This window comes from Pholis gunnellus, assembly GCF_910591455.1.
Source record: "Pholis gunnellus genome assembly, chromosome: 12".
Classification (NCBI taxonomy): Eukaryota; Metazoa; Chordata; class Actinopteri; order Perciformes; family Pholidae; genus Pholis; species Pholis gunnellus.
Window position 1 is genome coordinate 15295017 of NC_136539.1, and position 14510 is coordinate 15309526.

Below are 14510 nucleotides of genomic sequence, written 5' to 3' on the forward strand. Positions count from 1 at the left end.
GTTTACTTAAATTCCGCACTGTTTATGTGCCGTCTGGCTGATCAGGTGCTGATTTTGTACCGCATGTGTTCAAAGGTCGCCTCTCAGTTTGACCGGGGGGGGGGGGGGGGAGTTGCCAGCTAGGAGTTGGTTTTACTTTTTCAGTGTGTTAGTCTACTTGGTGAATGTTTCTAAACAGACTGATGACTCTTTCCTGTCAGCCTGCCTTTACTAAATAGATGACCAAAAGCATGTCTCGAAACAGATTCTCTTTGTAATGATGGTGAAATATGCCTTGGCAAAGTTTATGAGGAGACATGGCGAAGAATAAAACATTATAATGCAGGTGCAAATGTAGCCATTGCAGAGGCACGTGTTCCTGCATCTGTCCTGTATGATCAGGATCCTCTTATCAATTCCTTCAGTGTGGAGAAGCAGGACAACAAAGAGTGGGACCTGTGAAATGGCTACATCTGTAATTGTAAATGTTGACAGAAATCCACAGAAATGCCAAGATCCACTTTTAGCACAGTGTAGCAGATCTGAGAAATGCAAGATTTCAGCCAGGGCTGTGACAGCTCTGCTTCTATGGCCAAAGTCCTAGTAAAGATACAATATCAGGGCAAGAGAGGGAAGGAAGGATTGAGGCAAGAGGAAGAGAGACATGAAGAAGGGAGCTGTAATGACGTCCTGTCCACCTCTTTCACAGCCTCTGGGTGAAGTTCTCTGGGAATACTCCTCTAGCGGCCTTTTCTTTATTCTGCAGCCAGTCATCCTGTCTCATTCCCATCAGCCAGCCATCATCCTAAAAACACAGACATGCAAATAAAGACACTGTCACTGTGACACCACAGCACATAACTCTGTGTGTGTGTGTGTGTGTGTGTGTGTGTGTGTCTGTGTGTGTGTACCTGTTCGTCAGGGTTGTCAAAGGAGATTACCAGCACCACATCACCAGTCTTCATCTCCAGTTCGTCTGTGTCGTTGGCAGCATAATCATGCATCACCTGGAGCTATAATGACATAAAAACTAACATGAATGATTTCCATATATATACAGTACAATATATATTTGGGTTTGCTCAGCACCATTGAGAATGTTTTCTACTCTGTATCCTGTTTTACCTTGAACAAGAAGCCAGCTGGCATTTCTTCGGGCTCTGATGCTACCTCTGTTGATTCTGTTGCTACTTCAGGCGTCTGAAAATACAGAAGCTCCATTTCATGACATGAGGTGCACGGTGAATTTTTTCAAATCTTTTAAAGAAACATAATTTAGCCCTGTTTCTTAAGAACATGATTCAACAGTAATCTGCCAGCAGACCTTTCTATAAAAGACTAACTATTTCATAACCAAAAGAAATGTAATACTTAGTTTTAGAAAATACTTAAAGTCCAGTACAACAAAATACATTTTCAATTAAATTCATGTTATCTCACATTATTTCCAGCGTGTTTTTTTTTTTTTTTTACATATTGTAGACAAAAGATTAGATGATAAGATGGATTCCTTCTAGAAAATGGGAAGAAACATGATGCCATATAGTCACCCAAAACATAATCATGAAACATTTGGGCTTGTGTAAGCTCTTGATATAATACATATGTGTACTATTACAATATATAATATTACAATAGTACACATACTATAATTACAATAAAACATAATTATATTGATAACTCTAATTAAGCAATAAAAAGCACATCATAACAGTTATTGCATGTCATAGTAGTTAAATCTTGCAGGTACCTCCTCTGTTGGTGCTTCTTCCTCGGGTGCTGCAGCAGCTGCTGCAGACTCACCCTGGGAGCAGAGAGACATACAAGAATAACAGAGAGAGGTCAGAGAATGAGACGGATGAACGATTGCAAAAAAGAGGGGGAAAGAATGGAAGAAAGAAGAGCAGACAGACAAGACAAAGATGGACAAGAAGACAAGCTGCACAGCCTACATAGCAAAGTCATGGCTAATTCAAGCAAGTATGTCGAATAGTTAGTAAGCATGGCCACTAATGCAGAGTTCCCATATAGGTATAGCTTTTGCACAGCACGCTATGTGCGTGTATTTCTGTTTAACAGTGATTAGTCGTGTGTATTGAGAAGTAGATGTCTATACACTTTCCCTCAGCAATTCATTTCCAGCTTTCCCTGTGTGCCACAGCAATGCATCCATGCTGCTGGTCCGAATGCATCCTAAATCTTTCCATCTCAAGATTTATCCGTTCCTCCAGCTTTCATTCACAATGCATCTCCCTATCATCTGTTTCTTTCCAGTACCTCATGCTCACATCTCCTCCTCAAACATCGATGCATCCACCATTTTCGTCCAGATGCATCTCTCCATTTTTTTCTCTCTCCTCGGTTACCTGACCCTCTTCATCATCCAACGTAGCAGCAGCTGGTGTGGTGTTTTCCTCAGCGACTTCAGCTGGAGATTCAGCTGCAGGTGTTTCATCCTCAGGGGCAGGCACCTCAGGGGCAGGCACCTCATGGGCAGGCACCTCAGGGGCAGGCACCTCTGTGACCGGCTGGCCCCCATCATCGCCCCAATCCTCCTGGGCTTCAGCCTCGGGATCGTAATGAACCTGCTGGACCTCATCATCCCCCCCTCCCTCCTGAGCCGGAGCCACAGGGTCATAGCGAACCGGTAGGGCTCCATCATCCCCCCAGCCTTCTGTGGCAGCTGCTATGGGGTCATAGCGGATAGGCTGTGAACCATCATCGCCCCAGGCGTCTGCGGCAGCAGCCATAGGGTCATAGTTCTGCTGGGTGTCCTCTTCCTGGGCACCACTGTCCTCATGCTGAGGGGCAAGGGTCACGTTTCAAGGAGTCAGAGGTAAAAAGAGATATTTGACCTTTTGGGTATTATAAGGGATTTATAAATCAAATGGTTAAGGACATTTTAAGGGACACAAAGGAGAGGTATACGAGATATTTAAGGCCAGATTCAAGGGCTCAGCATTGCAATGGACAAAGGGGCATTTTGTCCAACGTGTGAACAAAACAGTGCGCTATGGAAAACTACAATATTCTTGATGGACAAGGGATTAGGAAATTGATGGAGGTATTGAAAAGGCACTAGTTTTGTGCATAAGGGTTGTATTATGAGAATGGCGGGTAAGGTATTCAAAAAGTAAGTGAGTTCAAGACCATACACGTGGTTTTGTATGCTTTAGCCCATTAACTAAAACATGTGTTTGCTATATCTTATGCTAATATTATTATACCAAGAAACATTTTTTGATTAGGGGAAATTAAAATGTTTCCTCTTGCCCCAAGTGCTATTAATCCATGTAGGTTGCTTTGGTGTGAGTTTTACTACCAGGAGGTTTACAGTTTTGCAACAGAGGACACCAGGACAGTGAACATGGTAAGCATTAAATCATCAGTTAGCATTGTCAGTGTGAGCATGTTGGCATAGTGTTGGCATTTCACCCAAAGCACCACTGCTATTTGAAAAAGGTTGGCAGTATTTTTTTTCAAATGCCTGATTAGTAAAAGGGCTAAAACTTGCAAAACCACAAAAAGGGATTTGAACATGGATGAGGGTTTGGGGAGATGGCATCAATCAACCATTTACATTAAGCGTATTTGTAGTATTTAAGGGAAAATGGAAGAGTTTTGCTAAATATGCATAGAAACGGGCCATGAAAGATGCCATGGACATCGGTTGGGATGGGAGGAGTTCAGCAGCAAGTCATCATCATCACCATCATCATCATCATCATCATAAGACCCAAGAAGATTGATGTAGAAGGTTGAACCTTTACAGAGAAGGTTTCAGATAAAACTAAAAGACACATGAAGAAAAGGAAGGGTGGCAGCAGAAGACGGAAACGCAAAACTCAGCCTTTTCCCATCAGAAAATAGATGTCGGATCTTCTGCGTGTAGTTTGCAAGCATAGTTTTTGCTCCCACGGCTATGTTCAGATGGAGAAAGAGGAGGGAAGCTTTGTAAGAGCAGAAGGGTCGTTCCTTTCTGAGCTATCACTGTTTTGCCTCAAGCTCTAATACAGCAGAACTGTATGATTGTTGAGACACATCTCTCTTACAGTGATAGGGATGAACAAAAAGGTTATTTAATGGTCGGGATGCCGAGTTGCAAGCAAGGCTTTGTGAAGTTACCCACTAGCTCTCATTTCCATGAAACAATCCAGTGAAAACATGAGCAACTTCACTCAACTTTCAGAACAAAACTGTTCCCTGTGTGTCACATGGAGCTAACATGTGAAGGTTACATGTTCTGTCAGTGCAACATGTGAACATACAGGGATAGGAGGAAAACAGAAGGAAAGGTGGTTGATTCAGTTTCAAATGTTACATTTTTAATTTCCATTTACGATTAAATTTACGATTTAATCGTAAATTTACGATTTAATCGATTTCATTTACGATTAAAAAGTTTGTAAGTTTGTTATCTTTTATGGATGTCAATGATACAGTACAATCATCCCTATGTGTGTTGGGTCTACTGAGGCCTACGCTGTTTATCATCAACATACTGTGTACCTGTAGGGTAGAACAGAGAGACGCCTCTTAAAAGAGAGGATTGCATATCACACACCATTTATATTTATTCAATATATATAATTTGAAACTGAATTGACCCACGCTCATTCCCAAGTTCTATTTGTGCTGTATAACAATCTCTTCAGTGTTTAGTGTTACCACATCAAGCACTGCAGACACAAAGACAACGCACAAACAGATTTGAGATGGACAAATGAAAGAGATCCATTTATGGAAAAGCTTGTTAATATGCAGCAATGGCCGCTATAGAAGTCCCTACCCAGCATGCCCTGGGTGGGGCTTGTATAATGACTATTTAAGTAGTAAAAGTAAGCAACAACAAATGAATTGATGGTTTTTATGAACATAAATAAGAATATTCTGATGAGGATGATGATCATAATGATAATTCAATATTTTTAAACATTAAATAACGTATTACGATGAGGATGATGTGCTTACCCATGAGTCCCAGTTTGCAGGCTGTGGAAATAAGAGGAAACAGAATGAGGAGACAGAACTAAACTCTTTACAAAGCTCTTGTTTTCACTCATTGCATTCAATAAGAACTTTCCAGTGCAGGTCCCATGCTCTAACCCTACAAGCTCATAGCAGTTAATCTCCAGCAGAAGAAGAGTACAGGCAAGAAGTCTGAAGTACTACATGATGTAAGTCTGAAGAGGTGACCACTCTCATGTGTTTTTTGCACAGAGAGAGTGGAATATAGGAGAAAGGTGCACAGCAAAACACAAATGTTGATTCTTAATATTGCAATTAGCCTCAAATGATTTCGATATTTTCATTCAGAATCCACGCAATCCCCCTTAACCATGTAAAATGTCACTTTCACCAGAGTATCTTGACACAAATGACGACGCACAAATCCCATCAATGAGGCAAAGTGACAACTGTTGGCAGATTAAACAAAACTAAAGAAAAGCTGATTTTCACTTGATTTTTAAAATATTCAATGCATCTGTACTAAAGAAGACATCCCAGAGCCCCTGATAACATACGATAGAATATGTGACAAGACTGCAGTGAATTATCAACATTTTAGTGGGTACTAAGGAAGGTTACGATATTATATTATAAGCACAGGCGGAGCCCTCTACTGGACTCTATTGGTAACAGTAAATTATGCAGCAGAGACTGCTGTCTGCCATCCAACACCCTCTTTGGTGAGCAGGATAGGAGTGACAGGGGCCTTTGGTAGAGGGCTCTGCCTATGCGTTTAGAAATAGGATTACAAAATCGTAACCTTCGTTCTAACTCACACTGGCTCCACCTTCTACTGGACTCTATGGGCACAGTGGGTGGAGCCCGATGAATGCACGCCCTGCAGTGACATAACATCGCCCCAACCACACGGACTGTCGAACAAAATCTAACTTTGTCTGCTAACTTTGTTTGCGGTCTTTGTCTGCTGATTTTTGCTGGCCAGGTCAACAAATGGAGCTTCATATCTTTTTTTTGCTAAAAACTGAATATTCATGTAAAAAAAAAAGAAATTAGCTAAAGTAGGTTAAAGAAAATAGGCTACATATTGAACTGCAGGTTTGTCCCTGTTTCTCACATTTCACATGTAGTCATTAGACTCATAGTTTAGACAAAGAAAAGAAGACATTTTGGACATTACAGAATTTTAAGAATTTCTGTTATGGATTCTGAGCCTGAAAACAATCACATTACTGTAAGAATGTACACTATTAATGACAGTTTTTATGTAATTCTCAAGCTCTATGATCATGAACACATGAACGGTCAGTTCATGACCTGAACTTCATTAAGGAGTTTTAAAGAGCAGAGTTTTTGGATTTAAATCCCACAGGCCTCCAGATCGCCTCTAGTAACACTTAAAGCATGATAACATATATTTAAATGTGTACGTTTTCTGTTAGTGTTGTAATGCTGTATATTGTCTGGTAACTGGTAATGACTTACTTCACTACAGAGTAAAAAATCAGATCTAAACTATATCATCTTTTCTCTACATTTTCTGTCAGGATTGAGGTTACCCAACATGCTCAGATAAAGTAAGTACAACGCTATGACATATGAGTATCTTAAACTGCGTTCTGCTGCACAGTTCTGAAGAGATAGAAGTAGAAGCAGAGCAGGGCTTTAGTCTTCACTCCATGCCATCAGTGATCTGTGGATAGTGCTGAAGCAGGAAGTAGTGGTCACTAAAAGCAGGTTTCTACAAATCATCATGCCAATCATCCGCCTCTTGTTTAGTTAATTGGAAAGAAGCACAGTGGGTAACACCTCAAACCATGCCAAGCTTATCAAGCTATTTCATTTTGTATCCAGACTCATCAAGCTTGTTTTTATATATTTAGTCAAACCACTGCACTGGCAACTGGAAATGATGTTGTTGTTGTTCCCCAGTATTACAAATTGATGGCACAGTTCTCTTGAACTTACATATCATGAAAATAATTCAAAGCTTTTCTGAATAAAATCTAAAATAACTTGTGAAGCTTGACATTTCTTGCAGTAGAGGATCTCTCTATGGTCTATAATGTTCATGCCATGAATCATCCACCTGTGTGACCGTGGAGGCTTTGGTTGCTGCACTGAAAGAGTCCAGGTCCATGTCCAACAGGCTGCTCACTGCAGGACTGTCAAACTGATAACAACAGGAATAGGAGGGCTCATTGACTAACTGGGCACAATAGAGGGTCAAGGAACAGAATAGAATAGAACAGAATAGAATAGAATAGAACAGAACAGAACAGAATAGAATAGAATAGAATAGAACAGAATAGAACAGAATAGAATAGAATAGGAGAAGTAAGAGGGGCAGGCCAGACGGAGGAATACTTAATAAAGGCTCTGACCAGTGCAGGAAAGTGGGAAGTTAAAGGGCCGTGGCTGTTTGTGGACAGCAGCTGTTGACTAACCTCTGTAGGGGAGGTGACGTTGATATCAGGAGCAGCTGCAGCATCAAACAGGCTGATGATGTTCTCAGTTTTCATCTCCTTACATGGGGTCACCTTAGGTGGAGGAGGCATTGCAGGCCTTAGCTGGAACAGCGAAAGAAGGACAGTGATAAAGTTGTGCCTCAAGACAAGCGAATATAAATTCAAAGATAGAAGTAATATCATAATTATGCCTTCAGTCTGCAATTTAAAAAACTGAATACAAATGTATTTATTCCAAAGTTAAAAGATGATGAACTCAAACTCAGATGACAAAATAGACATTTTGGCATGCCATTGCAGGATGAGCACAGATGTCACTGATTACGTGATGGCTAGCCAGCATTATTGTCATTAGTCACACCTGTTTGGAGTCATAATGCAGACGATACTCTAAACACAGAGACAGCCTGAGAGAGTGTGTTTACCTTGGATGGAGATTTGGGGATTGGCGGTGGTCCTCCTGGCCTCAGAGTGTGGTTAGATGCTTCTTTTACACTCACACTGAGTGAATGAGAGACAGACAGATGGAGGGCAAAACAGAGATACGGACGGATTACAGAGACAGTAACAAGGATGGCAAACAATGTGAGAGAAAGGTCAAAGGCTAAAAAGTGCAGCTAAAAGCTAACACAACTTGAGCAGTTACGAGGCATGCTCTACAAGAGTCCAAGAGCTGTCATGCAAGAAAAGAAAGTCTTCCGTCCCTCCATTCCTCTCCTTTTTTTCGTCCCTTTTATCCCATGCAAGCAGGCTTTGTCTGTGCCTCCAGTAAATCCTCACAAGCGAGCAGTGGTAGAGGCATTCGCTTCTCAAGCTGACAAAAGCAGCCCCAAATCTGCAGATATTTTGAGGGTTGCGAAACCTCAAATGTATTGCAGGACCAGGACATTTTGTAAATTGGTGGTGTAAGTGGAAGAAAGAGGTCATTCTTTGAAAACTCAAGCACCACATCACCAAGACTGAAAGTGAAAGGCGGCCAAAAGCTTGAGGCTTATAGTATGTCAGCAGGTTTTTGTTAATATTCTGTATGATTTGTTCAGGAATATGCACCACTAAAGCAATCAACTAAGGTAGAAAATCGGTATAGATTACACACAGAGGGGGAATAACAGGGGGTTAATCCATGTACATTATCCCACTATGTACCTCACGCTTTGGGTTGTATTGTTATGCAACAGTCTTGCCTGGTGGATTGTTAAACATGCAGTTTTGCTCAACTCTCTAATATATCTGCAGCTCTGGGGGCAAAGCTCTCGTTTTCGGTGCGTCTGTGACTTCACTTGCACAACCAAGCACTAGTTCTTCCTTAAACCTCCCAAGCCTGCAGACTGACTGACTGACAGACAGACAGCTGGACAGACAGGTCAGTCGGACAGACAGATAAAGAGTTGTGTCACCATTGTTACCACAGTTGGTGCCGGTTACCTCCTATTTGTTCCTGACGATGAGGCGCCGCGGGTACCTGTTGTTCTGAAAGGGGGGTTCAGGGTTGGCTCCAGGTTAATGCATGCCATCGTGTTTGTCTGTTCCTGTAGCTTAACATGTTTTGATACGTAGTGTTCTAATCAAGGAGTATCATATTGTTGTGTTTTGATTTCCTCTTGGCTTGCAGCAAACTCATAAGGAAATAAATGTTAAAATGACCTTCCTACTTTAATTTACTGCCATTTCAACTTCTGGTGCAGCACACTACATTCATCAAGCACAATGAATCATGTGCTCTTAAGTGGTTCAAACATTTACAAAAGGCGCCATGGATATACAACATAGAAAGTATTTTCTCTTTGCTGGTTAAAATGACCAATAACAGTGATTAATTTAGGAGGCATTTTGAAATGATTCCCGGGATTTCAAAGATGTTTTTCAGGTAGACCAGGACATTTTAGATCAAGGTTAACAAGATATCCCCGTTCTTTTGAGTAGTGTATAGCATTGGTGTTCATCTATATCTTTACCTTTTAACATCTTTGATGATACTAATAATATGTGTTCACACAAACCTGCTTGTTTGCTGCGTGTCTCCACTCTCCAGTTTCTCCAAGATGTCATACAAATCCTGATCCAACTGCAGAGAGGGAAAGAAAGGGTGTTGGATATTATACCTAAAATGAATTGCATTACATCATCATCATCATGATCCTAGATGCACATTCTATGACAAAAATCATTACATGGTGTTTGGTGTTCCTCTCGCTCCGCTCTGTAATATCATCAAAGTACTGGCGAGTGTGTCCGTCTTCTATGGCTACTTTGCATCATCATGTCCAAATTCAGATTGACAGTAATTAAATATCTCAAGCTAAGGCAGTAATACAGAGGATAATCTCTCTGCAGTCAGTTAAAACCCAATGTCCTACTGTTGATTTACACGGAAACTATTTAAACAAATGAACTACAACTGACATCGCCTGGCAGCAACATTTTTAGATTCAGTTATTGATGAGGTTAAAACCGGCATTGTCGACATTTTCCATCAACCGTTACCTGACACCCTGTGTCGATTTGTTTTGTCTGCCCTTTATCTAAATTCAGCATTACACGAGACTCACCCGGCCAATTTCCTTGTGAAACTTCTCCTCGAAACCAGCCAAACTCTGGAAGGTGCTGACATAAAACCCAACACGACTAGAGAGAGAAAGAGAGACCGTATTGACAGCATTACTGGCTTGACTTAATATAACATCCTGTGATGGCACAGGAAATCATTTCCACAGACACTCACAAACACATACGCACCTGTTCCAGAGTGAAGGTAATTCCTCTTGCAAGTCAATATTAATATCCTCAAACACCTTCTGGGCTCTGTCCAGCTCGTCCTCAGCCTGAAACACACACACACACACACACACACACACACACACACACAATGTGTTGGCAAAAGGTATTGGGGCATGTGTGCGTTGTTGACAAGTAGCATGCTGTATGTAGCAGCGCTAACATCATCTAACACTTGTGATTGTGCTTCCAAATGGCTTGTCTGCAGTTGTGTTGTTGCCATTTTCATTTTGCATTCGTTAGACGTTCGACAGCGGCAAGTGACAGTGAACATGGGCAGAAAAAGAGAGCGACGAAATGCTCCTCATCATTGTTCCATAGTCAACAGACCTTACAGGAAGTGCAGAAAGATTATTGTGTACCTGGTTTCTGGACAGACTGCTCTGGGCAACATTGTGTGCGGACAAGATACCCTGAGCCCAGCCTGGAGTGGCCCGCTCCAACAAAGAGGAGGGCTGGAGGAGAGAGTGAGAATACGACAAATAAGACACATTATTTATGTGTGCGTAAATGACGCCATAATCAGTGTGCCACTGCTGTTGTGTCAAAATATTTTGAATTTGTTTTACCTTGGTAATTTTAATGCCCCCGTCCTTTTTCTTGGTCTTGTGTGTGGTGGCATAGTTGTGCCTGGCGCTGTCGTAATCGACCAGCTTCCTGTCCCTCTTAGCTATACGTGACTGGACAAAAAGAGGACAACGAGTATTTGTAATATTCAGTGTCTCCACCTGCAGGGTTGACCTCAGCTTTCATCTTCTAAACGTAAAATTGCTTTTCGGTAGTATGATTACCTGGCTGCCACTGCGTGAACACTAAACAATAATAATTGTTGGTCATGGTTGCTTCTGGTTTCTATAACCACCATGCTTACCTTGATATCAGGGAACTGGCCCAGGTAAGTATCCATGGAGATGAGAGCATTATCGACCAACTTTTGGTGGTAGTCAGTCCACAGCACATCACAGTCCTACGGCATGGATGAACATAACAGTACCACACATAATCACAATTACAGATTTGATATTACAAATTGCTTGTGATGCTTGTTTCATTGCAGCCTTTGCTGCTTCCCCGACGCACTTCTTCACCACCTCCGAGTTAATTCCTGTAGCTCCGCAGCTATGTCTTCGCTCATGATCTTGAATCTAAATTAAGAATAAACTAAAACCCTTTTAACTGATTGCCATATTTTTTTTTGCAGCTAGCTTGTAGAACCATTAAACCAAAATGATCTTCAAGAGTAATAAACTTAATGCAGTCGGAGGAAATTCCAAAGAGCTAATCAACATCTCTCGCAAGAAATGTTAATGTATAATTTGGATGATTCTGCCAAGAGGACACAGCTTTGCAGACCCTATGAAAAATAGCTTCTGTGATGCATAAGCTAATCAGGAGCCAAGCACACACACACACACACACACACACACACACACACACACACACACACACACACACACACACACACACACACACACACACACACACAACTAATCAACTAATATACAAACTATAAAATGAAGTGGTTCTGACCTCTATATGGAAACCAGTTTGTCCGAAAACTCCCACACATGCAGGCAATCTCTGCATTTAAAACTCATTCATGAAAAGGGTTTCTGACCTCCACAATGGATTCCACTTCGTCCTTGCCGTACCACTCCGGTTCATACATGTCATTCAAACATGCCTGCACGTTGTTGGAGGACTCGTGCATGGCTGAGGACAAACACATATTCCACATTAGTGGAACATCACCGGATACTTGCAGTTTATGGTGTGTATGTACAACTTTGTAGGTGCAAAGTGTGAATCTGTAAAGGCTTGTGTGTGTGTCACCTTTCACTGCCTCCAGGTATGCCCTAAGGTCCCTTTGCAGTTTGCTGCCTTCAGTCTGGGGGGTGAATCACAAAACATGGGGCTTAGAACCCAAAACTAACCAGCTCGAGGAGAAACGTTCACAGCCTGTTTAGCCAGAACATATTTACCAGACGTGACCAAAAAAGTCTGGCAAGCAGTGTCTTTTTTTAAGTATGTGATAATCAGTCTCTATAGCAATATTGATTTCTGGGCAAATTAGAAATATGTCTCTGCCATACAGCATAGTGCCAATCATTGGACTGTACTCACATATTGTTTGTTGAAGTTGATCACTTCCTCCTCAAAAGCAACATCTTTGGTCTCATCGGCTTTGCCGAGCTTCTGAAGAACCTGTCAGTTAATAAACACATCATAACATTACTGACAATACCAAAGGTTAGGGTAGCAATTGATTCTGTTCAGTTATAGGACAGAGGACGGGACCTGTTCCCGAAAAGACACGTCACCTGTTTTTATTGTCTGAATCTCTTTTAGATCAAATATGATTACTCTGCATTCATGGTTCAAATGAATTGGTTGCAAAAGCAATATATGACACAGTGTATACAGGCATTGTTAAAAAAGAGCAATTGGAATGCACATTAAACAAATACTGTTTAATCTAATGATTTTCCATATAAAGTCATATAGGCTGACATGTTGTCAATACAGTAACATCCACACATATTTCAAGCAAACTGGATTTACAGGAGCACCATTATGTGTTTTCTCTCTGCCACTCTTCTGTTTATGATGCATTATGATAGACAAATAGCGCCCCCTGCCATGTATTCCGAGCACAACGCGCAGGTTCCATGAACGCAGAGTAGGCCTAGACCAATATCTATTTCAGCATGGGCAATAATCATCATCATAGTGCTGGCAAAATGTAAGAGAGATTCAGCAGTTACCATGTATGTGACAAACCCTCACATTGAAACATTGAAATAGCCAGATTATAATTCAGAATGCCAGAAACACATCAGTCATCGGATAAATTATGAGTATAGGCTTAGATCTCAGTGCAATATGCACGTGCCCGCTGAATGACATTGGCCACGGTAACGATGTGTTTGGAGTGGACATCCCCATCCCCAAATAGGCCGTCAGCATCCCTGCACTTATTATGATGATGTCGTGATGCGACACTTCGCCTTGGTGGAGGATGGATGTGGCACTGCTGCTTCGTGGCTTGTAGGCCCGGGTGATAATTCCCCACACCGTTCCCCATTAACCCGTTTGGCGAGCAGCTCTTACCTTTTCTTGGGCTCTCGTCAGTTTTTTCTGAACGTTGCTGGCCACTTTCCCTGCGGTCAGCCCCTTCCCCAAATTCAACTCAGCCATCTTGTAGCGTAGATCTGTCTTTAGGATGCGGGAAGGAAGGAAATAAGAGCAATAACGATCGGATGGACCGCTACGGCGACCGTTGAGGCAAATGCATCAATGTCCAGTGGAGAAATAATGGCAATAAATGTAATTATGTGACGTTGTGATGTATTTTTAGGAGGATGTGTATGCAGAAAGCTAACCTGTATTCTCAAATGTTGAGCAGCCGAGTGCGCGTCCGTGACAGAGGAGGATGCTGTCAGCTAGAGAGGCTCTTAAAGGCACAGATGCTGCTGCGCGTCCACACAGGACTCTGTACAGTATAGGAGGCATCGAGTGGTAAAGCTACACGTACATTATCAACACGATGTGCTGTTTTAGAATAAAATGCTGCACTTACTATCCTAAAAAAAATGCTCTCGTTATCTTTGCTATCTACATTTTTTTTAATTTTAAATTATCGTTAGACCTTATGATTATGACGTCTTAAAATCATCAATGTAAAATAATTTTGTCAAGCAAAAAATAAATTATCAACCGAACATTCACAGTTAGGCCTGATTCCAAGCATGCGTGTATTAACGCTTCAAAGACCCATCTGTCTCAGTCTGATATTATTATATTATAGAACACTGAAGTGCAGCTCAGCAGTCAAGTGACTCAAGTAATACATTATTGCGTTTTTTAAATGCTTTCATATGTTTTCTGCAGTGCAGCTTGGTTTGGAAATAATAGATCAAAAATATACCAAATTAACGTTAAGTAAAATTACTATTACACTATTAAAACGAGCCCTTGATTGTAAAATGTGTATTTGATGGAGTAGACTGCTTGTCAAGCACTAGCTCTGATACTCTGATAGCGTGTCTTCTCCTGGAGGGTCAACAGCTCTAAGGTTACAGTGAACTACATCTGCTACTATACACTACAACAGGTTTTATCGGAAGAAAAGTGTCACCACAAGGAGCCTTCCAGGAGATGGCGCCATTGACGTTTCATGTCCACAGACGAACATTATGTACAGAACTCTGAGTAAAGTCTTACACTTTTTAAAATCTGTCCGTACAAAAGTACAGCGGCTCTTAACACGTGTAGAGGGGAATCTGCCAACATCACACAGATCAGGCTGTTCCGAGTGAT

General features: G+C 41.4%; 1 protein-coding gene across 1 annotated transcript; it reads right to left on the reverse strand.

Annotated features, from left to right (window-relative positions):
- Window positions 1-682: 682 nt before the first annotated feature.
- bin1a (bridging integrator 1a) lies at window positions 683-13388 on the reverse strand (the record flags this gene model as incomplete). Its single annotated transcript, XM_079169784.1, has 20 exons — window positions 683-784; window positions 891-992; window positions 1105-1179; window positions 1730-1783; window positions 2346-2780; window positions 4951-4971; window positions 7037-7120; window positions 7395-7517; window positions 7841-7916; window positions 8841-8885; window positions 9410-9480; window positions 9965-10040; window positions 10152-10237; window positions 10553-10645; window positions 10760-10870; window positions 11062-11157; window positions 11809-11903; window positions 12024-12078; window positions 12315-12395; window positions 13302-13388. The coding sequence occupies 20 exons, from the start codon at window positions 13386-13388 to the stop codon at window positions 683-685; spliced, it is 1968 nt and encodes a 655-aa protein (XP_079025910.1).
- Window positions 13389-14510: the final 1122 nt, after the last annotated feature.